Below are 14908 nucleotides of genomic sequence, written 5' to 3'. Positions count from 1 at the left end.
TTGTCCTCTTCCATTTTTTATTTACAGGTCCCGTCATTCTGTAGTGATGCTGATGACATCGACTGCAGACTGGAGGACTTGACCAAAAAATACTGCCTTGAATATAATTATGACTATGAAAATGGCTTTGCAATCGGTAATGAAATTATTTAGTGTGGGTAGTTGGGGGAACTGTTGTGCAAACTAAGAAGATCATTCCAGAAGAGTGGGGCACATTAGAAAAATGACCTTTCACCTATTTATTCATCAAGAGTTCTAGGATGACTGGATAACCTGATCCTGTGCATAATGCTCTTCATAGATATGTAATTCTTTCAAAGTATTAGCCAGAATGCTTCAGGATGATAAATACTAAGAAAACTAAGTGACATTGTGATTGTAAAATTCAAATATTTGTATGATATCTTAGAATAGTAATAGTTATAAGATACTAACAGCAATTTTTATATGGAATTTAACTTAAATTGCAAGTAAGTCATTTATTCAAAAGAGTAACACATGTAAAATATTCACATTCCTCACTTATAATATTGTTAAGACTCAATCTATTCAAGTCTGATATACCTTCAAGTAGAATTTGGATGTTTTCTTCATGTAGACACTGAATGTTTTTTTCTTCTGTGTTTTTTAAGATATAATTGACATACAACTTTTATTAAGGGTACTCCAAAGTGTGTTATGGGATTTCCTTGCCCTTTCCAGAAATTATACTTATTTCATTCTTATAAAACTGTCTCTACAGAACTTGCAGAGTAATGTTTTAGAACACAGTGGTGATACCGTCCTGGTTAGATACATGAACTCTACAACCAAGTAGTAAATGTCTGAATCCTGGCTTACCCACCTACTAGGAGGCAGGGGAAGCGCTTAAGTTCTCAAGCCACCCTGTGCCTCAATTTTCTCATGTTTAAACTGGGTGTGTAAGAGTGCTGAACTCATAGGGCTGTTGTAAGGATTAAATGAGGAAGTACAAGAATAGTAAAGTGCTTAGAAGATTATTTGAAGCAGCATTATTTCACATGACAGTGGACATTCTTTTTGTTTTTGACACTAATATATTTCTCTTAGTGATTTAGCATTAAGAGTGATATTGACTGTTGCTTTAGAGTTTTTAAATTGAAAAATATTATTGCTGTATATGTCTTTTGCAAAAATTTGAAAAATACTAAAAGAATGAAATTGAGATAACCTGCAGTTCCAGAAATAATTGTTACTATATTAACTTATATATTACTGTACTGCATTTGTGTGTAGACCCATACTATTTTGTAAACATGAATTTCTAGTTAATATTTTGTTGAGGATAATTTTATGTCATAAATATTATACTTCAACGCAATTTTTTGAACTTTTTATTTTGTATTGGGGTCGGACTTTGTATTTTGTAAAGAGTCGGACACGATTGAGCGACTGATCTGATCTGATCTGATAGCTGATTAACAATGTTGTGATAATTTCAGATGAACAGTGAAGGGACTCAGCCATAAATATACATTATTCATTCTCCCCCAAACCCCCACTGCCATCAAGGCTGCCACATAACATTGAATAGAGTTCCATGTGCTGTACGTGAATCTTTGTTGGTTATCCATTTTAAATACACCAGTGTGTTCAATGCAGTTTTAATGGCTACATATTATTTTATCAATTTTCCATAATTTATATAAACAATTCCTATTGGTAGACTTTGTTTTCCAGTTTTAACAATTATATGCAACTTCTCAGTGAACATAATGGAAGTTAAAGTTTTAGATAGAAAAACACAAAGTGGCTTTGGCGGGGGAGTTGGCAGTGGCACGTCTAGAATAAGAGTGCCTAGCGGCACGTCTAGAATACCAGTGCCTCTTCGGTTACACGTGACCCAGTCCCCACTGCCCCCGGATTGTTGAGGTTGGTTGCAAGGGTACAGGACCTCACACGGAGGGAGTCGGCTGTCATCATGAGGCTTGGTGATGGGTGATGTGTGTCATCCTGTAAGAATCTGAGTGGTGTATGGTACAGGTGATACAAGTGATCCTAAGAGGCAAGCCTTCTTCCTCAAGTGTCTTTACACCTCTCACAAAATCAGTAATATTTATAACACCTTGGCATGTCATAATGTGTGGAAAATAAAGGGCCAATAAATATACTAAAATGATTAGATGTTATACTACTCATGTAGTTCAAATTAAAACTAAAATGAGATGCCATTTTTTATCCTGTTAAATTGATGAACAAATTTGAGTAAAAATCTCAATACCCAGAGTTGAACAAATTTGAGTAAAAATCTCAATACCCAGAGTTGACAAGGGTGTCATGAGATAAAAATTATACTCACATATTATGTGTAGGGAAGAAATTGAAGGGCATTTGGCAGTATGTAACTAAAGGGTTAAAAATGCTCAGACCCATCTGAGGATATTTCTCAAGATAAAAGTCATTACTAATGTATAAGCATATACCATATTTTGTAAATTCCAAGATGTACATTTTTCATTTGGGTATTTATGGAATTGGGTGGTGTCTTCTCACTGATGGTTGTATTATATTTTATGACATAGTGTATGTACAAGGATGTTCTAAAATTTTGAAATAACCTCAAAGTCTGAACATAGAAACTTGGTTAGTTTGTAGTATAGCTATAGAAAAAGATATTAAACCATCTGACACAGAAATATTATATTGTTGAGAAAATTTGAAAAGTGATTAGCAAATAATATACATATAGTATGATCTTATTTTGTTAAAAGTACAGTATGTTTATATTTAGTCTAGCTGTATGTGTGTGTGTATATATATATGTAAGGAAAGCAAGTGAAGTCACTCAGTCATGTCCAACTCTTTGTGACCCCATGGACTGTTGCCTGTCATGCTCCTCCATCCGTGGGATTGTCCAGGCAAGAATACTGGAGGGGGTTGCCATTTCTTTCTCCAGAGGATCTTCCCCACCTGGGGCTCAAACCTGGGTCTCCCACATAGCAAGCAGACTCCACCATCTGAGCTACTAGGGAATCCCCCCGCCCACACACACACACACACACACACACGCATGTGTGTGCACATAAGTGTGTATGTATGTGTCTATATATTCATAGAAAATATTCTTGGCTAAAATGTTACGGTCGTTATTTCTGTGTGGTGGAATTATAGGCAATCTTTTACATTTTTCTCTTTGTTCCTCTGGGATTTTGTGTTGTTGTGTTTTCTATAATGGCTACATGACACTTGTAGGGAAAAATGTTTAAGTGAAAAATAAAACCATTGATCTAGTTCTTTATAAATAGCTGAAAGCATGAATTAAGCTAAAAAAGAAACTCAAAAACCAACTTACTTAAGTGGACAAACCTGTGTAAATGGATTTGATGTTTAAAGCACATCACTAACAACAGTGTGCCGACATCAATATTAATATTATTTACTCTCACCAAGCTTTTAGAATGAGTCTAAAAACTAGTCTATGAGCTAGTTTGCATGAATTAGCTCAGTTATTCCACAGACCTACAAGGTAGGAATAATGATCTCAATGTAGACATAAAGAAACTGAGATAGAGAGGAATGAAAGTAGCTTGATTAAGATTGTACAGGCATATATCATTTATCAAGAAGTTACAATCTGAATCCATGCAGTTGGTCACAGTGATATGGAAGGCATCTAAAGAGACACATAGAACCATGCTACTCACTCCAGTATTCGTGGGCTTTCCTGGTGACTCAGATGGTATAAAGAATCGGCCTGCATTGTGGGAGACCTGGGTTTGATGGGAAATCCCCTGGAGGAGGGTATGGCAACCCACTCCAGTATCCTTGGGCTTCCCTGGTGGCTCAGACAGTAAAGAAGTCCTGGGTTTGATCCTTGGTTTGGGAAGATTCCCTGGAGGAGGGCATGGCAACCCACTCTAGTATTTTTGCCTGGAGAATTCCATGGACAGAGGAGCCTGGCAGGCTGCAATCCCTGGAGAGTCTGACATGACTGAGTGACTAAGCATGGCATACTGCCTCCAGCAGTTTCCTAAGTGTGTAGACATTTAGCTCATAATGCTGCCCTCAGAAACGAGTATAGCTATAGAAAAAGATATTACACTATTTGACACAGAAATACTATAATATATTGTTGAGAAAATTTGAAAAGTGATTAGCAAATAATATACACATAGTATTATCTTTGTTATTATCTTTGTTAAAAGTACAGTATGTTTATATTTAAAATATGCAGATATGCAAATATCTTGAATAATCTTCACAAAGGGAAATCTGTTTATGCACATTCAGTTTATGACACTGATATTAAAAAAGACAAGAATAGAACAAACCCTGAAGGGAAATAGAAATTGATTAAAATCTATACCTAACTCCCATTTCCTCTAAACCTATGATAATTAATTATTAGGCCAAAGATAGAATGGTTTAAATGCCTACATAGCTCTATAAAGACTTTTCCTTGTTCATCTAAATTTAATATGAAGTACCCAAGACTACAGTATAAAATTACAGGCAAAACTTTATATGTAGAACATTATGGGCAATTTAAATAGTGATCAAAGACAACGCAATTTGTGGCTGAACATTAGACCTTAAAAGCTGATAAAGATGCAACTCTACAATCTTTTGTTTCTCTACCACAACTTTTCAGGACCTGGTGGCTGGGGTGCAGCCAACAGGCTGGATTACTCTTACGGTGACTTCCAGGACACAGTGCGAGAAACACCCACGGGTGCTGGCAAAGCCAGGTCTTCACGGATTGAAAGAAGTGCCCCATTATCTGACCACAAAATTAGGTTAATTTTTAACATCACAGGTAAGAATATACTGTCTTTTTGAAAAGATTAATGTAATGGGAAATTCTTGGTTGGAGATCTGTTTTCAAACTTGCTATGTGCTGTCATTATTAGGAAATTACCCTGGAACTGTATATTAGGGCAAGCACAATCACCTGTTCTGTTATTTTTCAAAATATCACAGATATATTTTATGATTCTCATAGCAACAAGCCCCCCGGCTTCAAACTCATCTTAACATGTTGAGCTAAGGCATGTTTTTAAAAAGTGAGAGATAACAGGAACTGAATATGTAATCATTAAGAACTCTACAAAACGGTGCTGTAGATCCAGCATAGAAGAGAAGGATTAAAACAAAACATGTTGTTCATGTACTAGCTACTCAGTAAATAATATTTAAATTTGTGTGTATCTTTCCTGGAATGTTTTTTTAATTGTGATTAAAAAGGCACATAATATAAAACATACTATTTTAACCATACTTAACTGTACAATTCAGTGGCATTTAATACATTCATCATCTCCCTCCATCATCTACCTACTGGATTTTTCACTTTCCTAAACTGAAACCCTGTCACCATTCAACACTAAGTCCTCATTCCCGCTCCCCACCCGCGACCTGACCCCAGGATCTACTATTAGTGTCCTTTCTGACTTTGAGTTTGACTATTTTTGGTCCCTCATATAAGTGGAATCGAACAGTATTTGTCTGCACCTACTGTATATTGGAATGTGTTTTTAAAGTTAATACATGTCATTTTTTAGGGTAAAAACTCACTCCAAATGGCTTGCTGCAACACGGTGTGTGTGTGTGTTTTCTTCTGTTTCGTTTTTATCTCAGCTAGTGTGCCATTACCCGATGAAAGAAACGATACCCTTGAATTGGAAAATCAGCAGCGACTCATTAAGACGTTGGAAACTATCACAAATCGACTGAAAAGGACCCTTACTAAGGAGCCCATGTATTCCTTTCAGCTTGCCTCTGAAATGCTTGTAGCTGACAGCAACTCCTTAGAAACAGAAAAGGCTTTCCTCTTTTGCAGACCGGGCTCCGTGCTGAGAGGCCGAATGTGTGGTAAGATTTCTCGCTGTCACCAAAAATATTTGGTGCCTATTGGGTCAAGTGACACAGCTAGGGTCACCCTACAACTGTAAAGGGGTTTTGTCATGAAACCTACATTCTGTTATTGTTGCATGCTTTTTGTCTCAAAAGTCTAGATAACCACCAATGGTCAGGATAAGATTACTTTAGGTAAGGGACTCAAATCCTAGTTTTATTTATAGATCTTTAGACCTCACAGCTTTCAGCAGCAACTCCAGTGACAAAAACTAAAACTTTTCTGACCACCTCTGTGTGCTGACTGAGACCCTGTCTTGTTTAATGCTATTTAGCTACTGTATGAGGTACCATTATTATTAAGTGCATCTTATGCATGAGAAAACCGAAGCCAAGAGGCTAAGAACTTAGTCTTTTAAGACAATAAGTGATTCAGCTGATATACCCACCCAGGCAGCCAACACAAAATTCATATAGCATAAAATGAACCATTTTGAAGTATGCAGTTTAGTGGTGTTTCGTATAGTCACAGTGACATTCAGCCATTACCTCTATCACAGTTCCAAAACATTTCCATCACCCCCAAAGGAGACCCCAGACCCATTAAAGTGCCAGTCCCCATTCTCCCCCGCCCCCCAGTCCCTTAGCTTTTACTGACTTTACACTGTCACAATCTGAGTCAATTCCAGTCTCTTTCCTAAGTCAGTCATCATTTATAGATAGCAGAGTCTATGTGCTCAAACAGAACCAAATGGCATGAGGCTTCTGTTAATCTCTCTATAGTGTGGGATATTGTGTCCTGGTCAGAAAACCTTCATCAACAGTTCTCATTGCTATTCCCAGAGCTCAGCTAGGTTTTTCACACTGGAATAAACCCAGCTCATCAAAAGCACATTAATATTGTCATTCTGAGCCTCCTCTTGTTTCTTTCTCAACTTGTAAGTAAAAATCCGGAATTGCCTTGGCCAGCGTTCTGCATTTCTCAGTGTGGTCTTCAGACTACCTGTGTCAGCATCCCCTGAAGTGCTTGTCAAATTGCAGCTTGATTCAGGTCCCAATCCACAGGGGATGCCTCCTGACCCTTTGGGGTCAGGTCCTTGGAATCTGAAATTTTAGTAAGTTGCCTGATAATTCTTTCACACATTAACACCTCAGAATCACCCAAGTGATTCTTCCAGGTGTTCTCTCTGTAAGAACACTAACTTTGATAGTAACCTCTCAGGGAATTTAATATCCCACTTTGATTTCAGAAATTCTGCCCTCCTAGCCTGCCAAAATAGTAGACCAAATCTCCGGGGAAGGAAGGTTTTGAAACTGGCCAGTTTCCGCAGGTCCTTTGGGTCTGAGCATGCCTCAGCCTTACACTTGGCTTCAGTGGAAGCGGTCTAAGCAGGGAGAGGGGTCGACTTAACTCATTTGTTCTAAGCTCACCACCTTTGTCTGTTTTTATTTCTAGAAGTGATGCTATAATGGACAGTTTCATAGGGGAAACCATTCAGAAGAACAGCAAAGAAACCATTTTTAATATCTCAAAGCCCCAAATTAACTGCTTTATTTTTCTTCCATTAGCTGTGTGTTTCCAGAATGATCTGGTTTATGCTTTAACCCACACTTCAAAGCCCCCATCCTATAAGCTGTAAGCTTGGTCAGTTAAGAATTTTCATTTTCTAAAAAAAAAAAAAAAAAAAAATCTGTTTTTTGGTTTAGAGGACTACATTTATGGAAAGTTTATCTTGTGAGTAAACCTCTGACAGTAAAATTTAACTCATAAACAATAGTAGCTGGAAGCAGGCTTTATTAGTCTCATACCTAAGGGACAAAAGTATGTTCCATACAATATTCAGCGTTTCCTGCTTGTTTTCAGTCAACTGCCCTTTGGGAACCTACTATTCCCTGGAGCATTCTGTCTGTGAGAGTTGCTTGATGGGCTCCTATCAAGATGAAGAAGGGCAGCTGGAGTGCAAACCCTGTCCGACTGGGACTTACACCGAATATCTCCATTCAAGGAGCAGCTCGGAATGCAAAGGTAGAGGCTTAGACCAGAAGCCTGAATTTTATTTCCACTTAGGAAATCTCGCTAGCGAATAGGATGAAATTTGAGCATTACCAAAAGCAATTTCATTAACTAATTTTTTTCTTTCTTCCAGTTATAAGCTAATACTTGAATGTTTCCCTCACTTAGAGAAGTCCATTTACCTTCCTTTTGGAACAGCCCATTGCTGTCTAAATCAGACTCCACTGTCAAGAACTTTAATCTGTTTTCATCAGTTAATTCCATGTGTTTTAGTGAATCTCACATTAACTGGTAGAAGGGGCTTGCATGACTTAGCAAGCACTGGGCTGCTTTTTGTTTGAATAATATTTGATATGATGAGATTAACTCCCATTTACTTGGAAATGAATAACTACAGACCCATATGCAGATATTCTTGCTACTAAATTATCCAATCTTTCCAAAATATTGTTCCTCTCATTCTCAATGACCATTCCTCATGGAAACGTTCTCGTTCATGTTCTGGTTAAGACGCACCTAAAAGAAGGAACTGCAGGGTTGTCCTCCTTGCCTGTTGTTGCCAGTGCGGGTGTGGGTGCTTCATGACACGTGTAAGCTTGAGAGCAGTGCTGGGTGACTGCAGACGATGCTGAAAGTGAGATTAATCTGGAGGAAAAGGGCAGAAGGAGAGGCCAGGGCACTGGAGAAATCTGGCCCGAGGCCCACTCTGCTACAAAACCATTGCTATGCATTTTGGAAAGTTGCTTAATTCACCTCTCTGGGCCTGATGCTAAGACTACTCTTACTTCCTCCTCTGCCAGCCCTCAAATGAAATGGTGTCTGTAAGCACGAGGAGGTAAGAGGGCCAGTTCTTATTTAGGGTGCAAATGGTGCCAGCCTAGTTACGAGACGAAAGCCCAGTTGTGGGTTTTGTTTCTATCACTCAAGAGAACAGTGTACAAGCTGGGCACTTGTACAAGAGCAAGTCTCCCTGTAACAGCTGGACCTTGTCAGATGCAGATTTCTAACTTCACCCCAAAACTATTTATTGACATTTTCTATGTGTCCAACACATGCTAGGTCATAATAGAAGGAACTGGAAATGAGCCTATAACTTATTAGTATACAGAAGTATGAAGAGTCTAAAAGATAATGTGTCTGCCTGGAGTTCTTTGTGACCCTCATTTTATCCTAAATAAATGAAAATATGGAAAACCCTATTGTACACAGCGCTACTTTCGTACAGTTGATGTCATTATTATTAACCATATTACATTTTTCATTTTAGCTCAGTGTAAACAAGGCACCTACTCATCAAATGGGCTTGAAACATGCGAATCGTGTCCGCTGGGCAGCTATCAGCCAGCATTTGGTTCCCGGGGGTGCCTCTTATGTCCAGAAAACACTTCAACTGTGAAGAGAGGAGCCGTGGACATTTCTGCTTGTGGAGGTTAAGTCTTACACATTGCCTTTTTTTTCCCCCCAAGCCTGTGCTAGGTTCTCTGCATGGAAGAGTGGAATCTTGTTAGCAGAGGCATATGTCTGCTATATGCAAAGAATGTAAATAACTGTCTCTTCATAGAGTGTTTGCTTCTATTCAGCCAATTGGTACTTAGGTGTAAATACCCGTAATATAAACACCTTCCTGGTACTGTTAGGGATACACAAGAAGCACATGACTTGGTCCCAGCCCTCAACACTAGTAACCATGTGACCACATGGTATGAGAGAAATACTTGTCAACCAGGAACTTAGATTTTTCATGTATAAAATGAGGTCTTGTCTTATGTTCCTTGAAACTTGAAAAATACATCTTTTGGATTGTGACCTTTGTTCCCTGCAATTTGAAGATTTTCACGAGTGGTTATCCACTCTGGCTGCCTGCTAGAATCGTTGCACATTCATATCAGTATTGTAGCCACTTATTGACTAGAGACATGGTAGTACATCTTTTGTTACATGAACATTATTGACCAGAATGTTTCTATATTCACTTACATAGCAGATCACTGGGCCATGGGAGTTAATTTCTGCAAAAATTGGCCCAGTCAGTAACATGTTAAAACTACTGAAACCCATCTCCACCCCGAGAGAATTCTGGTGTAAGTTTACTGTTTTCTTCTGAAGATCACCCCTCTCCCCATGTTGTTGTTTAGTTGCTAAGTTATGTCTGACTCTTCTGTGACCCCATGGACTGTAGCCCACCAGCCTCCTCTGTCCTTGGGATTCTCCAGGCAAGACTACTGGAGGGGGTAGCCATTTCCTTCTCCAGGGGATCTTCCCTACTGAGAGATCGAACCCGTGTCTCCCTCATTGCAGGCGGATTCTTTACCACTGAGCCACGAGGGAAACCCAGAGTTGCCCCAGGTGATTCTAAAATACGACTAATTTTTGTTTCTCAGGTGTCACCATGGAGGGTTTGTTGAAACATGGACTCCTGGGGCTACCCCAGAGATTTAAATCAACAGGTCTGGTAAAGGCCTTGAGAATCTGCATTTCTAACTAGTTCTCAGGCTTCCCTGATAGCACAGTTGGTAAAGAATCTGTCTGCAATGCAGGAGACCCTGGTTCGATCCCTGGGTCGGGAAGATCTGCTGGAGAAGGGATAGGCTACCCACTCTAGTATTCTTGGGCTTCCCTTGTGGCTCAGCTGGTAAAGAATCTGCCCACAATGCGGGAGACCTGGGTTCAGTCCCTGGGTTGGGAAGATCCCCTGGGGAAAGGAAAGGCTGCCCACTCCAGTATTCTGGCCTGCAGAATTCCATGGACTGTATAGTCCATGGGGTCACAAATAGTTGGACGTTCTCAGGTGGTGCTGATTCTGCTTGGTCCAGGGACCCCACACTGGGAACCACTCGTTAAATAGAAATATGAAGATTACAGTTTCAATTTCAAATAGTTCTAACATCCTTACCAGGTACAGCTTTCCAGCAGTGTAAAACCTGGAAGACAGAAACAAAAGTAAAAGATGAAAACTTAGAGTGACAGTGGGGCTCCATCTGACAAATCAACGTCAGCCTGTTGTCAGAAAACAAAACAAAAAAACAAAAAAAAACAAACAAACAAAAAAAAAAACCTGCAGTGACGTTGCAAATTCAGTGGAACTTTGCAAAAAAATAAACAGTTGTTTACCTCTGTCTGTTACAGCACTGGGAACAGAACAAGCATGCCTGGCGAAAAGTGACTTTTAAAAATTGTGTGTCCTCCCCATTCTGTATACCCTTATTGAGAAACCCAAGGCCTATGGCAATCTGGACTTCCCAGGTGGCACTAGTGATAAAGAACCCACCCACCAATGCGGGTAGACTTAAGAGACCCGAGTTTGATCCCTGGGTGGGGAAGATCCCCTGGAGAAAAGAATGGCAACCCACTCCAGTATTCTTGCATGTAGAATCCCATGGACAGAGAAGCCTGGCAGTCTGCAGTCCATGGGATCACACAGAGTCAGACAAAACTGAAACGACTTAGCACGTATCCATGACAATCTGAAAGTTTAAAAACTTCTCTTATTGAATGAGTGATGCTTTAATAAGCCAGTCTGGTGGTTTCTGATTTCCCCAGGCTACACACACATGTATACATCTGTATCCAGTTAGAGACTGAGATTCCTGGAAAATAAATACTTAGGATGTTTTGAGTGTAGATGTGGGGAGGGGGCAGGGTATGTCCAGCATTGTGTTCTGGGAGTTGTAGTCCCTGTAAGTTAAGTGCTACCCTAAATAAATGTTTTATATGCTGCATCTGTTTGAATCTCAGAACCAGAATCACAGTGGATGAAAGCCTCTTAGACATGAGGAACTGGGCAAGTAGTGTTCATCAACCTAATGCTTCACTGAAGAAATGAGAAGAAAGGTTAGCTAGGAACTACTTGAAACTCATAAACCATGTGTGTTGTGTAATACCAGCTGTGGATTTTTTTTTTTAATTAAAAGTCCAACAAAACCTCACATTATGGTTGAAACAGAGCTACCAAAGACTCTCTTATTTTGTCAGTATATAGTCTAACTTTGGAAGAAAGTCTGCAAGAAAAATAAGTCTTCTCTCTTTCCCTTCCTCCCTCCCTCCAAATGCAAAAGCCAACTAGGACTTTTACAGTGAAATAAGTGCATATTTGACAATTTTTTCCTTGAAGTTTCCGAATAAGCCTTGAGGTTTTCTAATACCAAATTGCCGCAATTAAGAAATTGTAATTCCCAGAAAATCTTTAAACTTCTGGTAACTGCTCTATTTCTAATATTCCTAGCATATGTTTAACCACATTCTACTTGTCGTGAGTGGAAAATCAGTAGTAATTGGTAATGACACTCTCCCCTGCAGTGCTGGATAAGCACCGTTTTGTTTTTACTTTAAGTGTGTGTGAGTTCTAGAATAGCCCCTCATATACATTTCTGTAGTTTTCAATCAACCCCCTTTCTCCCCGCCCCTTCTTTCTCTCCTTTTCCTCTTTTCTCTTTCTGTACTGCTTTATTTTTATGGGCATGTTGTACAGTTTACCTTATTTTTTACTGATATATCACTTTTTGCATTATTTAGCCTTTGAACTTAAAATATGCTACTGGAGATCAGTGGAGAAATAACTCCAGAAAGAATGAAGGGATGGAGCCAAAGCAAAAACAACACCCAGTTGTGGATGGGACTGGTGATAGAAGCAAGGTTCGATGCTGAAAAGAGCAATATTGCATAGGAACCTGGAATGTCAGGTCCATGAATCAAGGCAAATTGGAAGTGGTCAAACAGGAGATGGCAAGAGTGAACGTCAGCATTCTAGGAATCAGCAAACTAAGATGGACTGGAATGGGTGAATTTAACTCAGATGACCATTATATCTACTACTGTGGGCAGAAATCCCTTAGAAGAAATGGAGTAGCCATCATAATCAACAGAAGAGTCTGAAATGCAGTACTTGGATGCAATCTCAAAAACGACAGAATGATCTCTGTTTCCAAGGCAAACCATTCAATATCATGGTAATCCAAGTCTATGCCCTGACCAGTATTGCTGAAGAAGCTGAAGTTAACCAGTTATATGAAGACCTACAAGACCTTCTACAACTAACACCCAAAAAAGATGTCCTTTTCATTATAGGGGACTGGAATGCAAAAGTAGGAAGTCAAGAAACACCTGGAGTGACAAGCAAATTTGGCCTTGGAGTACAGAATGAAGCAGGGCAAAGGCTAATAGAGTTTTGCGAAGAGAACGCACTGGTCATAGCAAACACCCTCTCCCAACAACACAAGAGAAGACTACACATGGACATCACCAGATGGCCAACACCAAAATCAGATTGATTATATTCTTTGCAGCCAGAGATGGAGAAGCTCTATACAGTCAGCAAAAACAAGACTAGGAGCTGACTGTGGCTCAGATCATAAACTCCTTATTGCCAAATTCAGACTGAAATTGAAGAAAGTGGGGGAAAACCACTAGACCATTCATGTATGACCTAAATCAAATCCCTTATGATTATACAGTGGAAATGAGAAATAGATTTAAGGGACTAGATTTGATAGAGTGCCTAATGAACTATGGACGGAGGTTCATGACACTGTACAGGAGACAGCAATCAAGACCATCCCCAAGAAAAAGAAATGCAAAAAAGCAAAATGGCTGTCTGAGGAGGCCTTACAAATAGCTATGAAAAGAAGGGACATGAAAAGCAAAGGAGAAAAGGAAAGATATACCCATTTGAATGCAGAGTTCCAAAGAATAGCATGGAGAGACAAGAAAGCCTTCCTTAGTGATCAATGCAAAGAAATAAAGGAAAACAATAGAATGGGAAAGCCTAGAGAGCCCTTCGAGAAAATTAGAGATACCAAGGGAACATTTCATGCAAAGATGGGCTCAATAAAGGACAGAAATGGTAGGGACCTAACAGAAGCAGAATATATTAAGAAAAGGTGGCAAGAATACACAGAATAACTGTACAAAAAAGATCTTCATGACCCAGATAATCAGGATGGTGTGATCACTCAAACTCACCCAGAGCCAGACATTTTTCCTGGAATGTGAAGTCAAATGGGCCTTAGGAAGCATCACTGAACAAAGCTAGTGGAGGTGATGGAATTCCAGTTGAGCTATTTCAAATCCTGAAAGATGATGCTGTGAAAGTGCTGCACTCAATATGCCAGCAAATTTGGAAAACTCAGCAGTGGCCACAGGACTGGAAAAGGTCAGTTTTCATTCCAATCCCAAAGAAAGGCAATGCCAAAGAATGCTCAAACTACCGCACAATTGCACTTACCTCACACACTAGTAAAGTAATGCTCAAAATTCTCCAAGCCAGGCTTCAGCAATACATGAACCGTGAACTTCCAGATGTTCAAGCTGGTTTTAGAAAAGGCAGAGGAACCAGAGATCAAATTGCAAACATCTGCTGGATCATCTAATAAGCAAGAGAGTTCCAGAAAAACATGTATTTCTGCTTTATTGACTATGCCAAAGCCTTTGACTGTGTGGATCACAATAAACTGGAAAATTCTGAAAGAGATGGGAATACCAGACCACCTGACCTGCCTCTTGAGAAAGCTATATGCAGGTCAGGAAGCAACAGTTAGAACTGGACATGGAACGACAGACTGGTTCCAAATAGGAAAAGGAGTACGTCAAGGCTGTATATTGTCACCCTGCTTTATTTAACTTAAATGCAAAGTACATCATGAGAAAGGCTAGGCTGGAAGAAGCACAAGCTGGAATCAAGATTGCCGGGAGAAATAGCAATAACCTCAGATATGCAGATGACACTACCCTTATGGCAGAAAGTGAAGATCTAAAGGGCCTCTTGATGAAAGTGAAAGAGGAGAGTGAAAGTGTTGGCTTCAAGCTCAACATTCAGAAAACAAAGATCATGGCATCCGGTCCCATCACTTCATGGCAAATAGATGGGGAAATAGTGGAAACAATGGCTGACTTTATTTTTCTGGGCTCCCAAATCACTGCAGATGGTGACTGCAGCCATGAAATTAAAAAAAACGCTTGCTCCTTGGAAGGAAAGTTATGACCAACCTAGATAGCATATTAAAAAGCAGAGACATCACTTTGTCAACAAAGGTCCGTCTAGTCAAGGCTATGATTTTTCCAGCAGTCATGTACCGATGGAAGAGTTGT

At 39.5% G+C, this 14908-nt stretch overlaps 1 protein-coding gene across 1 annotated transcript in view; it reads left to right on the top strand.

Annotated features, from left to right (window-relative positions):
* The window catches only part of SVEP1 (sushi, von Willebrand factor type A, EGF and pentraxin domain containing 1), a 204599-nt gene that overhangs the window by 103336 nt on the left and 86355 nt on the right, over positions 1 to 14908 (top strand). The window contains exons 14-18 of the mRNA XM_044940425.2: positions 28 to 136; positions 4610 to 4774; positions 5596 to 5829; positions 7676 to 7837; positions 9093 to 9254. Of these exons, the coding sequence (XP_044796360.2) occupies positions 28 to 136; positions 4610 to 4774; positions 5596 to 5829; positions 7676 to 7837; positions 9093 to 9254 (832 nt within the window). The remainder of the gene's footprint in view (positions 1 to 27; positions 137 to 4609; positions 4775 to 5595; positions 5830 to 7675; positions 7838 to 9092; positions 9255 to 14908) is intronic.

The sequence above is a fragment of the Bubalus bubalis genome, chromosome 3, assembly GCF_019923935.1.
Source record: "Bubalus bubalis isolate 160015118507 breed Murrah chromosome 3, NDDB_SH_1, whole genome shotgun sequence".
Taxonomy (NCBI): domain Eukaryota; kingdom Metazoa; phylum Chordata; class Mammalia; order Artiodactyla; family Bovidae; genus Bubalus; species Bubalus bubalis.
This window is presented reverse-complemented; position numbering and strand designations above follow the sequence as displayed.